Genomic DNA, 19491 nt, shown 5'->3' on the forward strand with positions numbered 1-19491 from the left:
CAACATGACATTTACATAATATATTTTTATACATTTTATTCATTTTAACCTAGCTATTTTTCCCCGGTAATACTGAGGCCAGGCTCGAAAGTGACCATTTTATCTTTATTGAGAGCCCAGCCATCAGTTCTATACATTTACCGGGGATCCTTTCTAATTATTGTATTATTTTAATTTATTCGATTTTACGCGTCCGGAACACTCCCCCCGTGCAGCTAGTCTGTACTATTTTCCTGCTGGGCGCGTTGTTCCTCTTCCTTCATTAGTACGGCGATCTTCACCGCTGGTCTGGTGTAGGTGCCGTTGGTGGTCCGCACCTCGACGACTCGTACTTGTCCGTCAGCTGCTGGTTCTGCACGGGTGACTCTGCCGCGAGGCCAAGAATTCCGCGGCAGATTTGGGTCCATGATGAGCGCGAGGTCCCCGACCTGTATTGGAGGCGCGGGCTCGCGCCATTTCTTCCTGTGCGCCAAGGTGGGAAGGTACTCCTTCAGCCATCGGCGCCAAAACATGTCGGCCATTTTCTGGGCGATCCTCCATTGCTTATGAAGGCAGGCCCCTTCTTCCTTTTTGTTATAATATGCCAGAGTTGGCTGTGTATTGGCTGACCCGAGCAAGAAGTGGTTCGGGGTCAGCGGTGCTTCGTCGTTGGGCTTGGTTGACACATGCGTGAGCGGGTGATTGTTCACGGTGTACTCTGCTTCAGCCAATATGGTTTTGAGGGTCTCCTCTCTTGGAGCCTGCTCGTTGAGGGTTGCGTGGAGGGCTCGTTTTACAGATCTCACGAGTCTTTCCCACGCTCCCCCCATATGAGGTGATGAGGGCGGAATGAATTTCCACTCAATTTTGCGAACTGTAAGTTCGGCGAGCATTCTGGGGTCCGCCAGGAGCTCGTCTACGGCCTGTTTCAGCTCTTTGTCCGCTCCCCTGAAGTTGGTAGCGTTGTCCGAGTATAACGCGTGTGGGCAGCCTCTGCGGGCGGCCATCCTTCTTATGGCCATTATGGCGGAGTCGCTTTCGAGGGACGACGCTAGCTCCAGGTGGATCGCGCGTGTGGTGAGGCAGGTGAACAGTGCCCCATAGCGCTTTTCTTTTCTTCGGCCGTTGGTGATCATCATCGGCCCGAAGAAGTCAAGCCCGCAGTGCGTGAACGGCGGCGTCCTGAAGGCCAGTCGGGCCTCAGGCAGTTGCCCCATCAGCGGGGGTTGGGGCCGGCTGCGCAGCATTTTACACAGCGGGCACCATCGTGTTATCTTCCTCACAGCCCCGCGGAGTCGCAGGATGAGGTAGCTGGCTCTCAGGTCGGCGATCGTCCTCTCGACTCCCGGGTGGCCACCCTTCCGGTGGCTGTGCGTGATCAGCAGCCGGGTGTATGGGCAGGTCCCGTCCATGATAGGCGGCGCGCTGCAGTCCTCTGCGAAGCTCTGTGCCGCTTGGATGCGCGTTCCCATCCGGATGACTCCCTCTTTGTCTAAGAAGGGTGCCGCTGCATGGAGGCGGCTGTGCGGCGGGATAGGCGCCTTTCGTCTCAGGAGCTCCAGCTCTTCTCCGAAAGCCGTCTCCTGGGACCGCTTCAGCAGCATGATTTCTGCGGCCCGTGTTTCTGAGGCGTGAAGTTCAAAGGTCCCCCCTGGGGACGGTAGGGACTCGTGGCGGCGGCATCGTGCGATGAATCGCAGCACCCATGCCGTCGCCCTGACGAGTCGGGTCCACGACGAGAAGCGCTGCACCTGGGGTAGGGCCTCCGTCCGTCTGATGTGGCCCACGAAGTGGCGGGGTTGTTTCCGCTCCAGCGTCTTCTCGTCCGGTTGTTGTAGTAACTTCTTCTCTTTCGGCCAGTCGGCTTCCCCTTTTCTCAGGAAGCCGGGGCCTCCGAACCATAGTCCCGACCTCGCAAGGTCGGGTGGGCCCTTGTCGCGGGTCCCTATGTCGGCTGGGTTGTCCTTGGTGGGGACCCATTTCCCGTCCCGTACGTCTGTGAGCTCGTCAATCTCGCCCAGCCTGTTTGCGACGAACGTGCTGTACCGCAGTGGGTCGGTTCGCAGCCAACACAGGACCGTGCTCGAGTCCGTCCAGAACACGGTTTGGGTGATGAGAGCTCAACTCTCTTTTTTTATGGTGGCGGCCATCCTTGCCGCTAGTAGCGCTGCCTGGAGTTCTAGTCTAGGCACTGACAGAGGCTTTAGGGGGGCCACCTTGCACTTCGCCATTGCGAAACTTGTGGTATCGGCCCCCACAAAGTATGCCACTGTGCAGCATGCCTGCTCTGACGCGTCGCAGAACACGTGCAGTGTCACGGGTTCTTTCTGCCCTTGCAGCGAGCATCTCGGTATTGTACAGCCGTTCGCTGCCAGCAGGTCGCGCCATTCCAACCACTTTTCGGCGTGGTCCGGTTGCAGCGGTTGGTCCCAACCTGTGTTTGTCCTCCAGATGGCTTGCAGCAGTATCTTCGCCCGTATCGTGAGGCACGCAATGAAGCCTACTGGGTCGAAGATACTCATGGCGGCGCTCAACATGCCGCGCTTGGTGGGTCGCTCCGGGATGGCTGCACTTTCGGCTCCGTGCCGAAATATAAATAGGTCGCTCTTGGGATCCCATACGATCCCGAGGACCCGCTCCGTCATTACTTCTTCCCCTATGGTGACTGCTGTATTGGCTCGGTCGTCGGCCTTTACTTCTTCCAGGACATCTGGTTTGTTTGAAGCCCACCCGGTGAGCCGGAACCCGCCATTGCCGAGTACGAGGGTAACATCTCGTACCAGGCTTGCAGCTGTTTCTTCGCTGTCTGTGGCGTCTAGGTAGTCATCCATGTACATATTGTGCTCGATCGCCTCTGCTGCGGCGGGAAATTCTTTCGCGTGTGCTCGTGCGACTGTGTTTCGCACGAATTGCGCGCTGCTGGGTGAGCACTTCGCTCCAAACATCATGGACGCGAAGACAAACGTGTCGGGCTCCTGCCCGTCCTGCGTCCGCCATAGGAACCGCTGCGATTGCTGGTCGGCTTCCCGGATTCTTATCCGCAGGAACATCTCCCGTATGTCGGCCGCGATGGCTACTCGTCCCTCTCTGAAGCGGATCACGTTTCCGAGGAGGGATGAAAGCAGGTCAGGTCCCGTCAGTAGATGGTCGTTCAACGCCGTCCTCTGGAACTGGGCGGCGGCGTCGAACACGACCCTTATCTTGCCAGGCTTGTTGGGGTTTGTCACCGCGAAGTGGGGCAGGTACCATTTGCGCGAATGGTGGGCGTCTACCTCCTCGCGGCTTAGTTTGACGGCGTATCCCTTTTCAATGTAGTCCGCCATCTTGGCGCGATATGCGATCGCCAGTATCGGATCCTTCCGTAGTTTATTTTCCAGGGAGTGCAGCCGCTTCATGGCTGCTTGCCGGTTGCAGGGCAAAGAATCTCCGTCTTTCGCCCACAGTAAACCGGTCTCCCATCGTCCGGATGGTAGTTGTGTGGTTGAGCTGCTCATGAGCTCCGCCGCTCGCACATCTGCGGCGCGGCAACGTTCCAGGGTGGTTACACCTAGCGAGTCAACGGCGAAGCTCTTCTTTACCAGTTCCGCTAAGTCCCTTTCACCCTGGCCGTCTGGGGGTAATTCAAAGGCGGGGTGCACAGCCCCGCCGTAGGTGACGGCTCCTAGGGCCGTCTCGATGGTTAGCCGCCCGTCCTCTTGTAGGACTGGCGGGCCTGTAGATACCATTAGGGTGGCGTAATCAAGACCGATTAACATCTTCGGCTTGATGCCTGGCCCGTGTGTCTTGGTGCTCTTTCGGTTGCGGTGCGGCAGATCCATGACCCGCACCGTCTGTGCCTGGACACCAAATTCTTTGTTTCCTTTAACGAGGATTACGGATACACGCTGTGATTGTAGCGTGTCCGTGTTCCCACTGGCACCGATGAGTCTCAACTCCTCGCAGGCCCCGGTGGCGCCCACTGCACGGGCGACATCCTCCTCGAGGAGAGTTACCGATGAACCCTCGTCTAGTAGTGCGTGGATCTCCATTGACCCACGCGGGCCCTTCAAGGTTACTGGCACTACCTTGAAGGTCACTGGGACTTCCGTCCGCCTTGTCAATAAGACTTGCTCGTTCGGCGTACTGTCCACTCTCTCGCGGTGTAGCGACCGATGATGCCGCCCGTGGCACTCGTCGCACTTCGCCGCTTCACAGGTGGTCGTTTTGTGTCCCGGTTCCAGGCATCCGTAGCACACGAACTTGGCACGCACAATTGTCCACCTCTCCTCTACCGTTTTCCGGAGAAACTTCCGGCATTGTCCGAATGCGTGTCCACTCATGTCGCAGAACAGGCATTTTTTGTCCTGAGTGAGAAACACGTGCCTTTCTTGGGTACGCCTTTTCTCCACTCGGGCGGGTTCCGTGCTGATCCCGATGCAACCCGCATTCGGTATTGCACCGGTCAGTCTCGCTAGCCACAGTGCCAGATCCCTGGGGGTAGCTTTTCTCACGGTATCCGCTCGTGACATAATCCACATCATCCTCTCGACTCGTGGCAGCTTCTGAGTCATCTCGGACAGAAGCTTCGGGGAGGAGAGGTGGCTTCCATCGAGGCCCTCTACGGTCGATACGACGTTTCTTATCGCGACCGCGTAGTCCGTCAGGGCCTCCAGGGATGCGTTGTCGGCCAGTTTAGGGAGTTTTCTTATCCGCTCCAGTACTCTGTCCACGACGATCTCCGGGTGTCCAAAGGCGGCCTCTAACATCTTCACAATGTCCGGCACATTTCGGGGATCTACCAGCAAAGACGACACTGTGGCCTTGGCCCGTCCTGTGAGGGCTCGTTGCAGACGGAGAATGTTCTCCGCGTTTGTAAGGGAGCACATCTGTGTCGATTGATCAAATTGCGCCTTAAATATTCGCCATTCTAGCGGGTCGCCGGAGAATTGCGGTAGATCCCTAGCGCCGGTTTGCCTCGCCATGAACGTGTGCCACTCCGGCGGCTGTCTGTATTTCGTCACAGGCTCGCCGGTGGCACCCGGCGGCATGTATTCCGTGGGTAGCCCCTCTTGTACCCACGCGCTCACCGGGTCACGAAACTCGTAGCCCCCCAGTGGTATAGTACGTGCCGCTACGGGCTCGCCTGGCCCGGCGGCGTAGCGTACGTCGGCGTCCTCCCTTCGGCTGTGTGCGGGTGGCGCCTCATTGTCCCGATGCCGCTCATTGTAGCGGCCTTGTAAATGTGCGTTTGTCGCTCCGGCGTAGGCCGGCTCAGCGGCGTAGCGTGTGTTGGCGGGCTCCTTCATCCTGGAGTCCGTCTCTGCGACCGGGTGCCTCCGTGGCACCCCGTCTCTCACCCGGCCGCTGTCGTAGTGGCTCGGCGGAAATGTGTACGCCGCTCCGGTGTCCTCCGGATCAGCGGCGTAGCGTGTGTTGGCGGCCTCCTTCGTCCTGGAGTCCGCCTCTGCGACCGGGTGCCTCCGTGGCACCCCGTCTCTCACCCGGCCGCTGTCGTAGTGGCTCGGCGGAAGTGTGTACGCCGCTCCGGTGTCCTCCGGATCAGCGGCGTAGCGTGCGGTGGCGGCCTCCCTTGCTCTGAAGGCTGCTTCCGTGTCGGTGACAGGGCGCTTCCATGCGGCCCCGTCTCTCACCCGGCCGCTGTCGTAGTGGCTCGGTGGATGGATGTACGCCGCTCCGGTGTCCTCCGGATCAGCGGCGTAGCGTGTGGTGTGGCGTGCGGCGGCGGCCTCCCTTGTGCTGAAGGCTGCTTCCGCGTCGGTGACAGGGCGCTTCCAAGCGGCCCCGTCTCTCGCCCGGCTGCTGTCGTAGTGGCTCGGCTGCTGGATGTACGCCGCTCCGGTATCCTCCGGATCAGCGGCGTAGCGTGCGGCGTGGCGTGCGGCGGCAGCCTCCCTCGTACTGAGGGCTGCGTCGGTCCTAGACGCGTCTGACGTCAGCGGCAGCGGCTTGTGAGCCGGTTCCGACGTCCCGTGCGATGTGAGGTCCCTCTCGATGGTGGGCGTGAGGGGGGTTGCCATGTCTCGTCTGGCGTCCTCTCTCGCGTTGGCGGCCTTCAGCGCGGCGATGATCTCGTTGAGGCTGCTCACCTGCCTCTCGTGATGCGCCTCGCGTTCCTCCATCTGTCGGCGAAATGTCGCCGATGAGATGGACCGCTCCGAGGGTGCGGATCCCTCGTCCGAGTCCTTTTGTTCCTCCAGAAGTCCTTGATGAGGCTCCTCCTGGCAGTCGTGTGAAGGCCCTGGCTGGGGCTCCTCCTGATGTGCTCGTACAGACCCCGGTTGGGGCTCCTGAAGCTCCTCTTCGTGCTCCGTGCCGGCGTCTCGACGCGTTCCCGAACGCGTCGACACAGGCGATCTGTTGACCGGCATGCTGTAGGTGTGTTGTAGACTGGAGACCACTGGCGACGATCCTTAGCTCCGAAGGACCAAATGTAACGTACGCGTTACCACGATGAAAGTTTCGCCGGTTCGTCACCCGCGTCTGCCGCAGTCAAGCTTCCCGGCGTAAGTGGGAAGCCGCCCTCCCAGACAGAGCCAAAGACAAAGTCGGAAGGTAGGAGCACAGCTGCGCCGACCGCAAGTCAACCTCAATAGCCCTGAAAAGGACTTTCCACCCGGTCCAAGTGGTGCAGAGAGGCGAAGGCAGTCAGCAGGCAGAGCGGAGCGAAGAGCGAAGTGCAGGAAGGCGAACAGGACGGAGAACGGAATAAAACACGTGTGAACTGTTCAGAGTTAGGAACTCAACTGATTTAATATTTCCATTTGACCGCCTTATAAAGCGGTGCGCGTCGGGCTCCGTGAGTCGGCCATCCCACCCGCGCCGGCTGCCTCGGAGTGGTGGGGGTAATCTTTCCCCGCCACTCGCTACATGCCGCCGGCCGCAGGTGGCGTAAATACGGGCGCTCAATGCCCGTACGGGCCATTTCGTCGGCAGCCGCGACGCGCGCAACATGACATTTACATAATATATTTTTATACATTTTATTCATTTTAACCTAGCTATTTTTCCCCGGTAATACTGAGGCCAGGCTCGAAAGTGACCATTTTATCTTTATTGAGAGCCCAGCCATCAGTTCTATACATTTACCGGGGATCCTTTCTAATTATTGTATTATTTTAATTTATTCGATTTTACGCGTCCGGAACAATACATTCAAACAAAACTTAAACTCAAACAAAAAAAAAATTGAGTGGTTTATACAAATTTATTAACAAATAAGTGTCAAACAATTGTTATTACTTTACACAAAAATAATTTTAATTTAAACTCTTTTTTCCCATAATTATATGAAATCACGATTTACAACCCCTGTTTGTACTTGTATATAGCATAGCAATTTGTCTCGTCTCCCACAAGTTCGACGATGTTAGTCACGACAAAACCCAGTCACTGGTAAAAAGTATCAATAAAAGCGGAATAAAACTTGAAACGTATTTTTATTACTATAATTCAAATGAAGTTCTACCAAATAGTCAGTAGAAAAACTCAATCAATTAAAAAGAGTACATTGTGTGATTGAGGTGAAATTATTAGAAATGCAGGATGAGGTAATGAGTTTGGAAGGAGACATGAAGAGGACGCAGGAAAGTGAAAAGAACAAAAATATATTCGAACTGAGGAAGGTTATTGTTCTACGGGTATATGTACTTTAATGTTTCGGGCGTTTCTTACAAACGACCAGGAAAGGTGCCTCTTTTTACATAAAGACGTAGCTCATTCCAAAGTCTGGCACTTTGAACAGAGAAAAAATTGCCGAAGAATGATGTGTCAAAGTACGGAAAGTGTCCTCTCCCGAGAAGAGCGAAATGATAGAGCCTTATCAGAAATGTAAATCTTATAATTAACGAGATATTTTGGTGCGCAAAGGTTGTGGAGAATGTTATAAAGAAGTGAAAAAGCGGAAACTTAAATCTGAACCTACGCAATGCGTGTTTATTTCAATCAATCCCAATTAATTAAATTGTACTTTTATTACAAATTTGCTCTTAAATTAAAATTGAAATTAGTGATGCAAGTACTAATGCGGGCTAACGAATTAAATTCAAAGGCAAATAAACATTTTTTTTGTACCTAGTTTTCATATAATCTAACAGAAATTTTCATCTGGTTTGCGTAATGTCAATTTATTATTTAACAAAGGCAAATAAAACATCACAGTGAAATTAACGATGTTTACTTTAATTTTAGTGTCAATTCGGTTATTGCGCCTCCAGTGCATCCATTACAAATTTGTTATCATTAATCATTCACAAATGCGTTTTTCAAAACACTTATCGCAAAATATATTATTTATTGTATTTTTACTGAGAACGAATATACTATAGAGAACGATTTATTTTACTCAGAGGCAATCGAATAAAGTTATGTTTATAAATACAACAAATGTCGTTGTGTTTAAAAACTAAGTAATCTTTATAATTTCTTTATTTTTTCTGTTACTTTTTTTCTGTTACGAATCACTAAAACGATATAGATTTCACTATTTTTATATTTTTAAGAGAGAGATGTATTTAAAAAAAATCTTATTTTTAATGTTGAAGCCCTGGAAATGAGATTTTAATGAAATAAATAAAACAAGTTACAACTTTTTGAAAATTGAAATAAATTAATTGAATTAGTTACCTGCATGATGTTTTTAAAGCTGAAATATTAGTCAACAGAGATAAAAAAATTATAAGAAAGACATTAATGTATTTAAATGATCAATAAGTACCCAATTTGCAGAGAATCTTAAGAAATTTAAAGACATGTTAACTTATGACATATCAACTGGTCTAGGTATTTTAATTTATTGCGAAAATCTCAAAAACGTTTTTCCCCGAGGTTGCTAGAAAATTAGATCTTAACTCCCTGCGGAGTGAAATTCAACCTGACTGCAAGCATTCGGACATACTGAAGATATTTTTAAAACTTGTTTGTTGAAAAAAAATTCAATTATGAGTTTTATTTTATTTTATTTGGGAAATCAACAGTTCTACATACATATTTATAGTAAACAAACAGATATAGTGTATAAACTCGGAACTAATAACAGATTTCCACATAGTATACAAAGTTAGTAAAGAAAATATATTACATATCAAATAAATACATATAATTTGTGCATATAAAAATGTTATTTTCATGTACTCAATAATCAAGTTCGAATAAATTTTCCGAATCGCATCGTTCGGAATTAGATATGATACGCCCTAGGACGCCGCTTCATCCAGAATTTGATCATTTTATTTATGATATATTAAATTAAAATCCTATGTGAATTAATTTCAGTCTTGAACGATTTAGACACACTTAAAATATTATTTTTGTAATGCTAACAATTTTTTTTTTACTCAGATAAATCTGGCAAATCAGCGGATAAACATCGGTCGAGTGGTTTCCGTTAGATTATCTTGTCGCTGAGTGCATTCAATAAATTACGAAAAAGAAAGGAGAGAAAAGGACTCCTGACTTACTTCCCGGGGGGTAGTTACAGTAATTTTGCGGTCAACAATGGAAAACCACAAAGGGAAAAGCAAAAATGTGACCAGTTTACCTGAACCAAAAAGGTTTTGGATGAAATGAAATTGTCAGTAACACAATCCGTATCTTAAAATAAACGAATCCAGACTAAAAAAAAACAATTTTTAAAATAACTGTGTGGAATAAGCCATTTACGTTATTTTTGATGAACTAATTTATTGAATTATAATTATAGTAAAAAAAATGTAGCGTAAATGATTTTTTGATACAATAACAATAACTTTCAAGTTTTGAACATTAATTTTTAAACGTTGTTTGTTAACGTTTTTTCGGCATCGTGGTGTAATGGTCAGCGCATTTGCCTTCCATGCAAAAGGTCTCGGGTTCGATTCCTGACATGGTTGATATAAAACATTATTTAAAAGGGTGTTTTTACACTAAAATATTCAATAGTCCCTAGACTGGTACCTGAAGCGTAAGACTGATTACTTTACCTTTATGCAACAAAAATGATCAGTATACGCTGCGATTGGTGTACCAATGCGGTGCCCTATGCACCATTAGGTGCGGAAAGAGAATGATGATGATTGTTTACGTTCAGAAAATTATTGAAAAATATCACTACCAAATGAATAATTATTCCCTTTTTTTTTAAACTTAATATATTGTAAAATAAATAACCACTAAGATTGAGTTATTTTGTAAATTGAAGAGAATGTTACGTGTATTGTTATTGTACAGAGAAAATTCAAATTATATTTTATGTTTGTTTGTACGATGTTTTTTATTGACATTAATGAAGTTCAATGCTACGGAAATTGAGAGTGAAAATGTTTTCTTATTCCCCATAAAAATTAGAGCGTTGTATTGTAATGCAAATTTTCTCAAAAATCTATAAAAATGTAATTAAAATATTTTTAACAAAACAAACTACTTAGAAACGTCACAGATTCATGTGAACACGTGTTTACAATAACTAATCAATTAAAGTGTTATGTTGTTGCGATAGATTTTCAGTTCCCAGGGTAGCCATATTTTTGGATATTTAGCGTGTTTTGATCCCTTCATTCCCCAAACATAAATTAAGTAGAGTTTTTGAACTTTTCTTTTTGAATTATCCTTTTATTTTCAAATTCTAAATAAAAATAATGGTAACGTAAATAAAATGTAGTGTTTATTTGTATTGTTAGGGGATTGCAATATAAAATGTTCTTATTTTTCCAACGAGATATATTTACAAAAATAAATTAAATACCCGCATTTTACTCTAACCACAAAAATATTTTTTTTAAAAACTCACTTGCTATCAAAGATACAATAATTTTGAGATTTGTAAACGAGATGTCATTTTACACATCCAAACAGGTGACAGCTCTACGCTAAACAGATCCCCAGTAGTCATTTTGTTCAAAGAATGACTTAATAATCGCGAAAACTAATAATATTTATTAGTTGCATCAAATCCATTGTGTCTTCTGTGGTTTGTGGTCGTGTTCGGGTTTGAGGATTTTTTTTCCCGGAATTCTGTGTTTTTATTAAAGTTAATGATTTTGTGAACGAATGTCATTGTATTGCGAAGTATTATTTGTTTTTATGTTAGTATTTTTAATTAAATTGATTGTACGTGGACTTTACTGTCAGTACATCCGTTTTTTTCTTTCTTAAGTTTTTACTTGTGTTTTAATTTTCTTCTTTTGATAGGATCACGTGCTACTGAAGTGGTTGATGTGTGGTTCAGTGATTGTATTGTTAAAGATTTCGCATTAACCCTTATGAAAAAATCTTCTGGTTAATCGTTAAAAAATATTTTTTTAATGTATCTTTTCATTGCAGTCTTGGTGTTTTGATGAAATATAAGTAATATGTATATAAGTGTATATATATGTATAATATGAAATGAACAACTTATTGTGACAGTTTGTAAATGAAATAATATTGAAATTCAATTTGATATAAGAACATTCGTTTATTTTAATATTTGTACTATTTTATGACAAAAATTTAAAGAAAACGTAATTGATATATTATATTATGTGTTAATTTACACCTGGACACAATTGTTCCGTCAGGAGGCAAAGGGTTAAATAAATAAACCATCACGCCGTTTCCTCGAAGGAGTAAACAGAGAGGCTAGAACGCCATATAACTCTGTCTTGCATACATACCTCGCTTTCTTTACATTCATACGTCCTATCATGCACGCACGTTGATTATTCCGTCTTTTGACATGTCCACCTTCAAATATTTGTTAAATTTAGTCATGTCATATCTCTCTTCGTCTTTCTGATTTTCTGCTTTCATCAACACTTGAATCCAAAATCCTAATGACCGTTCTTTCGCCGTCCATTCGCTATGCATATCGAAACCAACACAGCACTCCTTTCTTGATTTTGTCGATATCGCCAGTCCCACCCTCGCGTACTGCACGAACCTCGTTATTTGTGCACCAATCACACACTGCCTGTATTTTTTTGTGCGTTTTGTGTACCTTCTTAAAGCTTTCCTTCCATTTCGTTTAATTGTATCATTCGTCTCCATTTATATTTTTTTTTCCTATACCGCTCTCATACATCTACTTTTACTACTGTTTCGAGAAGTTGTTTTACCTCTTTCCAAAATGTTTTAATATTTTCTCGTAAGTTTTTTGCCAGTTTTCTTCCTGCATTTTCCTTTAGCAATTTTTTTCGTTCACGCACATCCCGTCTACGAATGACTGATTTTTCAAAATTATCTTGAATGCTATCATTTTGAAGTTATTCAACTTTGCCTCGAGAAGGTGCGTGTACTTTGCGGGTTGTGTGCGGGTGATCAGCTCGGCTCCTCTCTATACACGCGTACTGACTGTCACAGATTTCAATCTAAAGTCAATGACCACATCGTTGATAGTTGGCCTTTCATTGCCTCTCTTACGTTTACTGGTGGTTCTCCCAATAATCAAAGAATGTATTTGACACAAAGTGATTCCATTCCAGACAAACCTAGCAATTTTCTTCCATTATCTTTCCACTTTTCATCCCCAAATATACCTACGATGGACTCTTTAGTTTAGCAGGTGCAAATAATTTGTTTTTAGCACTGTGCGGAGTTCTACTTTAAACTCGTGACGTCGCGAGCGTAGTAATTTAGAAGTCTCGGTGGGGATTTTCAAAATAGCATTGATAACTTTATAAAATCGTAGCGATAATAATACGATAGATAAAAAATTGCCATTTTTCAATAATCTATCAACAAATGTAACAAAAAGACTGACTCGTTACAATGAAGTACATTTGCTAATTTATAAAGAAAAAATAGTCACAACTTATAATAACGAAACAAAATCTCGTATAATGTTTATTTGACTTAATATTTGAGATAGTTTGTGATTTGAAAAAGTTTTCTAGAAGTGTTGAAAAACGCGAGTCAATATAAAACGATGAAGTTTTGTTTCAAACGTCCATCGTCCCAATTTCGAAAAATTCAGTTGAACCTAAATTCCGGCAGAACTTTGTGCTAATTCTCACGGAAACTTTTTTCAAAACGAAATCGTAACATTTAAATTTCTAAATACTTCGAAAGTAAACGGAAAAATATCCGCCATCAGAGAGAAGTGGAGTTAAAAGACCCCAAAAACAGCCCGTCCAAAGTTTCTAATTAGTTTTATAAATCTTAAATGAACGGGCCTTGTATAGTCCGTATAGTCCGTATAGTCTACTCGGAGACAAATTAGAAAAGGCATTTTGGTGTTTAAATATTCCTTTCCTGGACTCGGATATTATGCAAACATTAATTTGTCATTTTCAAACCGTTTGATTTGCAAGTTAAGACACAAATCTAGTTACGCTTTCCGACAAATCTTTAGATAAGGCAAAACTTTGCTACATAAATCAAATGCGATTGAATTCCCCGAGTATCATTTCATCTGTTTATTCCTGTATCGCGTACTTCGAGTGGTTCATTCGCAAAACAGGCCGCATCTACCAAGACAAAACTTCGGATACTCAAGAAAAAGCTCGTCCTGTCATTTTCGATATAATTGATAGTGTAACTTTAATTATAACCGAGCAATTCTCTCAGACAAGAAATGCATATAAAGATTCGCTTTGCATTGTTTCTTTTTAAACTTAAACACATTTATAGATTAACAAATTACAACAGGGATAGAAAATACCTTAAATAAGGGAATATGGAAGTCTAGGCATTTACAAGGCTTATGATCTGTCATTGGCTGGTTTAAGTGGCCACTTTACACACTGTGTAACATTCACCATTTTGCCTATGTTTGAACATCCATATTTCTTCAATTCTTCCATTTGTTGATTTTATTGAAGTTAAAGAGCTGAAACCTTTATTGTTGTGAAGAGATTCATCTGACTGAAATATTTCACATACTAGGCAATGCCTGAAAACAATTTTTCAATTTAATTAATTTTTCTAATTTTTCAATGTATATATGGTTAAATGATTAAATAACTAACGCTTATTAAATGTTGTACTAGGCATTCGACACTAGGCTACATTATTTTTTATTTAATCACAAAAGTTATACTATAAATTATATATTTATAATATTAACTTACATCTAAATAACTCCCTTGGGTGGAAATTAAGCCTGTTTCCAAGCATTTGGGCATACTCAAAACATTGTTTTTTAAACAAGCTGGTAAAAGAAGACGCATTAAAATTAGAAAACGATTTTCAGGCTTGACTAGTAGGTGAATTGGTCCAGCCGGATGAATCTCACCCATATTGTAAAGGTTTCAGCTATTTTTTACAAAAATCAAGACATAGAAGAGTTAAGGAAATGAGAATTTTAAAAGAGAATGATAAACGTTACACAACATAAAAGTGGCCACTTAAACCGGCCAATGACAGATCATAGCCGCTGTAAATGCCTAGACTTTCATATTTTCTTCTCAAAATCTTTTCCCTCTCTGTTGAACCAATTTAGAATTATACATATCATCAAATTACAAAAGGGATAAAAAACAATTTTAAGAAGGAAATATGGAGGTCTGGACATTTACAGGGTTTATGACCTGTCATTGGCTGGTTTAAGTGGCCACTTTACTTACTGTGTAACATTCACCATTTTGCCTATGTTTGAACATCCATATTTATTATATTCTTCTATCAGTTGATTTACGTGAAGTAAAAGTAGGGGGTGAATTCTAGTCTTATGTCTGCAGACATTTGGACCGATTAAAATATTGTAATTATGTTTATATTTATATATACACACTAAGTTCGTATGAATTTTTTACTATCCATATCATACTTAATGTTTCTACCTCTTTGATGGAACGAAATGCTCGTGTTTAGATAGAGAGCTCGTTTTACAATTTATGTTACCTATTTTTTTTTATTACATTAATAATAAAATTTAAAAAATCGTAAAAAAAAAATCATTTAATTTTTTTACCATAATTGACGAATACAGTATGGAATTAAGGATTCAGTTGGTTTCAAAATGTGATTCATTCGTCTGGACGTAATATTTTTTTTTTTCAATACTTTTAACTTCGGCAAGTAATTTATTACAATTGCTTAAGTGCTGCACTAGTATCGCGCTTGTTCAGACTTTAATTTAAGAAAAAAACATTAATATTAAAAGCGAAAATACTTTAACCTGAAGTATACCGAGTGTGCGAGCGGATTAAGAAAACAGTGCTAAGTATCAAAGAGAACCAGAATCCTGGAGGATGGCGCTTTAGACTCGATGGCTTCTCAAGTAAAAGTCTGAAAAAGAAAACCAAGTGGAGATAAGTCCGCCTCGTAGGGTGGCGGTTGGCGCGTTCGCCCACCATGCATAAGGTATTGATTGAAAAGGTGATTCTGCACTTAAATATTACATGTTCCTGGATTGGAATTTAAGAATACGCGTGAATCTTTTTATTTTGTACGAAATAGAAACTGAAGTACCATCCCACGAAACGTCGATAGTGAGACGAGAGATACTGGATAGAGTACGCGTATGGGGAGGTAATAAAGTACAAGGAACTTTTCCAGGAATTCGGGCGGACCCGGGATTATGGTCCGCTGGCCAATTATACTTCGTGCAGACGAGAAAGGAGAAGAAGGGAGTGTAGAAACCTTTCGCTCGTTCTTCCTTTTCTCACTTTCCTGAATCCTTCACGAAAACGGGAAATATGAATCCTGGAAAATAAGTTATCTCAAAAGGTTTTTTATTTAAATTGACACAAAAGTCCAGATGACTAAAGATAGATAACTGCGAGTAGGTACCTTTGATCCTTTTAAGTCTCCAACTTATATTTAAATCCGGACGTTTGCAAAATAAATTCATCTCAAAAACCATTTTCAAATTAGCTTCTTTCTTACTCGTAATAAATTTAATGTTGCGAAAGTATTTCAAATGGACCGCCAAATTTTAATACGTTTGAAATTCCGCAAATTAATCACAACAAGTTGCTTCAACGTGATTTTAAAAAATGCTTTTTATTTTTGATAAATCGTTTATTTTGTATTAAAATGAAGATAATTTGAATCAGTCCTAGGCTTCCGCTTACCATGAAATATATTTTTTTTATGCGAATTTTTTTTTTTCAGTAAATATTCAATGACAACCATGTCTGAAATTGAACCCAAGACCTCTTTAATTACCTTATAAATTTACAATTATTCGTTTATTTTTATACACAATGTACAGTGTAAAAAAATATAAGATTTTGTAGTAAATATGGACTAAAAACGAAAATATCAGAACCATATCATAAACAACATTCACGAGACAAGAACAGTCGAGACTAATAAACTAAGGACTAAAATTATACAATAAATTACCATAAAAAATTAAACAAATATATTAAACAGACTCAGACAGCCTCTAAAAAATATATGAAAATTTTTATCACGAACAACATAATAAGAATTTAAAAATGGAAAATTATTTTCTTAAATGAATGTAATCCGTAAGGGTTTATAAATAAAAATATTTTAAATAAAAAAAAAACTTTAAAAAATGTGAATAATATTACCAAAATGAGGTTTAAAAAAATCAACATAACATTTGAATGATGCCATGTTGTGTAATCCACAATCGAAACTTGTATTTTCTTCAACTAATTATACCTCATAAGAAGGGTATTCTCCTTTTAATATAAATCCAAACCTTAATTAAACGCATTTTTTTATGTTAAATTAATAAACAAATACATGTTTTCGGCCCTACTGATTTAATATATTCATTTTTTAAAGTTTTGGTTTTCATATTTTTTATTCAACTTGTTTGAATTCTAAATAATAAAAATAATATTTATTTGACAACTATTTTAGTCTGCATTTAAAGGATATACGGTCTGATTTTTCTATTTACAAACGTATTTCCTTTCTCCGTGGATTCCATGGCACTAAATAAACGTTTTTTTGTACGCACTATAGATATCCTTCATTGGCTAGTCCATATCGTTTATTTTTTTAAGATAAAATGTATTTATAGGAGCTGGGACTTTGTAAAAACCCATGTTTTATCTGCCGTCTTTGAACGTACAAAATACAAACACTATATATATTTTTTTAAAAATCTAAACCAGTCGGCAAAGTTAATTTATTTCTGTTGCTCAATCACAATGGTCGCACTTGTCGGTAATAACCGAGGCAATAAAAATTTCTCTCCTCGATTTTTCATAGTTTTAGCTATTCCAACGGAACATGGATTAAAGTTTATCGATCAGTGTTATTATATTTTTAAATATTGCAGCACTTCATCCTCATACCGGACAATACCTTATATTACTCGTAAATGTCATTATTCAAAATATTTACGTTTCGCGACATAATATGTCGTGAAACCTGTGTAACTTTAATCTCGACGTATAAATCGCATTTAAATGTCATGTATTAGCTACCGGAGAATCACGTTTATTGAAGATAGAAAATACTCCAAAACGTTAAGTATTTTTTTATGCACAATTTGTTGTACGCAATATCGCGTTTACGTGGCCAAATGCAATTAATCATATTCCATTGTGATCGGTCGAGTTGTTTAAGAACTTTTTGACCACATCATTATCATCTGTGATTAAGCAACTGATACCTTTTCTTTAAAAAACCAAATCGGTTCGGTTTTGGGGTGCGAAGAACGGAAAAATGATAACTCAATTTGGTCGGTTTTAGTAGGGTATGATCAGTTCGACGAGCAATTATCTTTTCGCACAGTATTCGGGGAGGCATCTGCGAGAGAGCGGCATAAGAACTATATTTGAATACCTATTAATCAAACCGCTCAGCGACCGCATATCCTCTTAAAACATTGTGTTATCAAAATAAAAACATTTATTATTATTATTATTACTTTTAATAATTAACATAGCGGCATTTTTGTGAAAATCACTTCTAGCAGCTACAGAGCGCATGGTCGGTTAGAATTCTAGTTCCCTGTTTTCCGATTGAATGGCATTTTGTAGAGAATCAAACTTTCAGCACGTCTTGCAGCTACAAAAAGAATGAATGTTAAGAAATGAATGTTAATGAATCGGGTTGTGGTCCTGTGGCTAGTGTCTCGGACTCACGGACCAAAGGTCTGTGGTTTGAATCCCACTCAAACCCAACTTGATTCCCATTTTCTAATAGTGAGTTATTTACAACTCGTTGAAAATGGCCATCAAAATGATAAATTTGGGAAAATTATAAGAACGCAAATGGTTATTTTTTCTAAAAAAAATTATCCATCCCTTATTAATATATTTTTTAAATTTTCCATAAAGTGTTTATATATTTTTTTAATTTCGTTTACAAATAGGAGCTAGATGATAACATGTCCTGCAGCTAAAGAGCGCATCGATAGTTTGAATTTACGAAATTTAACTTATGTAAACAGAAGTTTTATCACCAAACGTCTTGCAACTACAAAGGACATGGACTAGTAGAATTCTTGTAATAAAAATATTTTTTTTTTCCCTTTGTTAGGGCCTTCAACCAAAACATGATTACATTGGCCAAAAACAAGTAACATTAGTCCAAAACAAACCCAAAAAACAACACAAACTGAATGGAATAATAATATCGACACAAACAATAGACAACAAAAATACAAGTACAAGAATAACATAAAATATTAGTTGAAATAATGAACATATATAACTTAACTAACAAAATTCTAACCAAACTTGCAAAGGGCACTAACGGAAAAAACAACCAAAACCTGATAGCGCCTTTTCAACAGAAAAGAGAAATTTTCAGTAAAATATATAAAGGAAGATAAAACTTAATAACTAGAAAAATTAAAACAAAATTTTCGAAATAATAGCAAACATAATTGTATTATAATGATAGATTTGATCAATTTTCAAAAATAAACACAAGGGGGTAATACTGAAGGTAAAATATTATATTTAAACCTAGAAATGTAAGAGAAATTTATTGCTAAAAGTAAATAATTTATTTCAACATATAACAATGGACAAAATATTACAAATCATAAATAAGAACAGTTTGAACTCAAAACGGTATAAACAGAATTGATCAATTATCAATTTGTACAAGAGAGAATTTGAGATAAATAAATTGGAAAGGTTATAAAAAACGTAAGTAAAATATATAAAGTTGTCAGTTCGTCAAGTCAATTATTTCAAAATAAGAACACAAGTAAAGGCAAATTCGAAATATGGATTTTTTTTCCATTGTTCGTGTGCATTGTGTTTTTTGTGGTTTTTTTTGTTTTGTGTGTTAAACTCACTTTGATTAAATAACATGACGGTGTTTCAAACAAAATAAGAACTTCGAAAATAATATTCCCCTAAGAAATATTTTTTTTTTTTTCAATATAACCCACTTTTTTATTTAAAAAATATCCAACCATGTTACTTTTAACCTCTTAACACCTCTCCGTCCCAAACATTCACCATCTCTTATTCACCCACACACTTCCCAATATAATAAACTTAATTTTTAGTGCATGTTTGGACACGGTGGTGTTTGCATCCCTTTTAACTCTGCATGTAAATTATGTGTTTTTTCGTAAATACTATGTAAACTGCAGTGATGGTTAAGGTGAAAGAGTATTTAAGTATTTGCATGTTTGTATAGTGAGTGTCCTGATAAAACCGGTAGTCA

At 41.0% G+C, this 19491-nt stretch overlaps 1 protein-coding gene across 1 annotated transcript; it reads right to left on the minus strand.

Moving 5' to 3' along the window:
• Positions 1 to 215: 215 nt before the first annotated feature.
• Positions 216 to 6347, minus strand: LOC148282802 (uncharacterized). The gene is made up of 3 exons (XM_088224531.1): positions 5879 to 6347; positions 2176 to 5278; positions 216 to 2001 (listed from the first exon to the last, which is right to left on the minus strand). The coding sequence occupies exons 1-3, from the start codon at positions 6345 to 6347 to the stop codon at positions 216 to 218; spliced, it is 5358 nt and encodes a 1785-aa protein (XP_088080657.1).
• Between the last annotated feature and the right edge of the window lie 13144 nt (positions 6348 to 19491).

The sequence above is a fragment of the Micrasema longulum genome, unplaced genomic scaffold (genome assembly GCF_059751315.1).
Source record: "Micrasema longulum isolate JH-2025_06_02 unplaced genomic scaffold, ASM5975131v1 h1tg000291l, whole genome shotgun sequence".
Lineage (NCBI taxonomy): Eukaryota > Metazoa > Arthropoda > Insecta > Trichoptera > Brachycentridae > Micrasema > Micrasema longulum.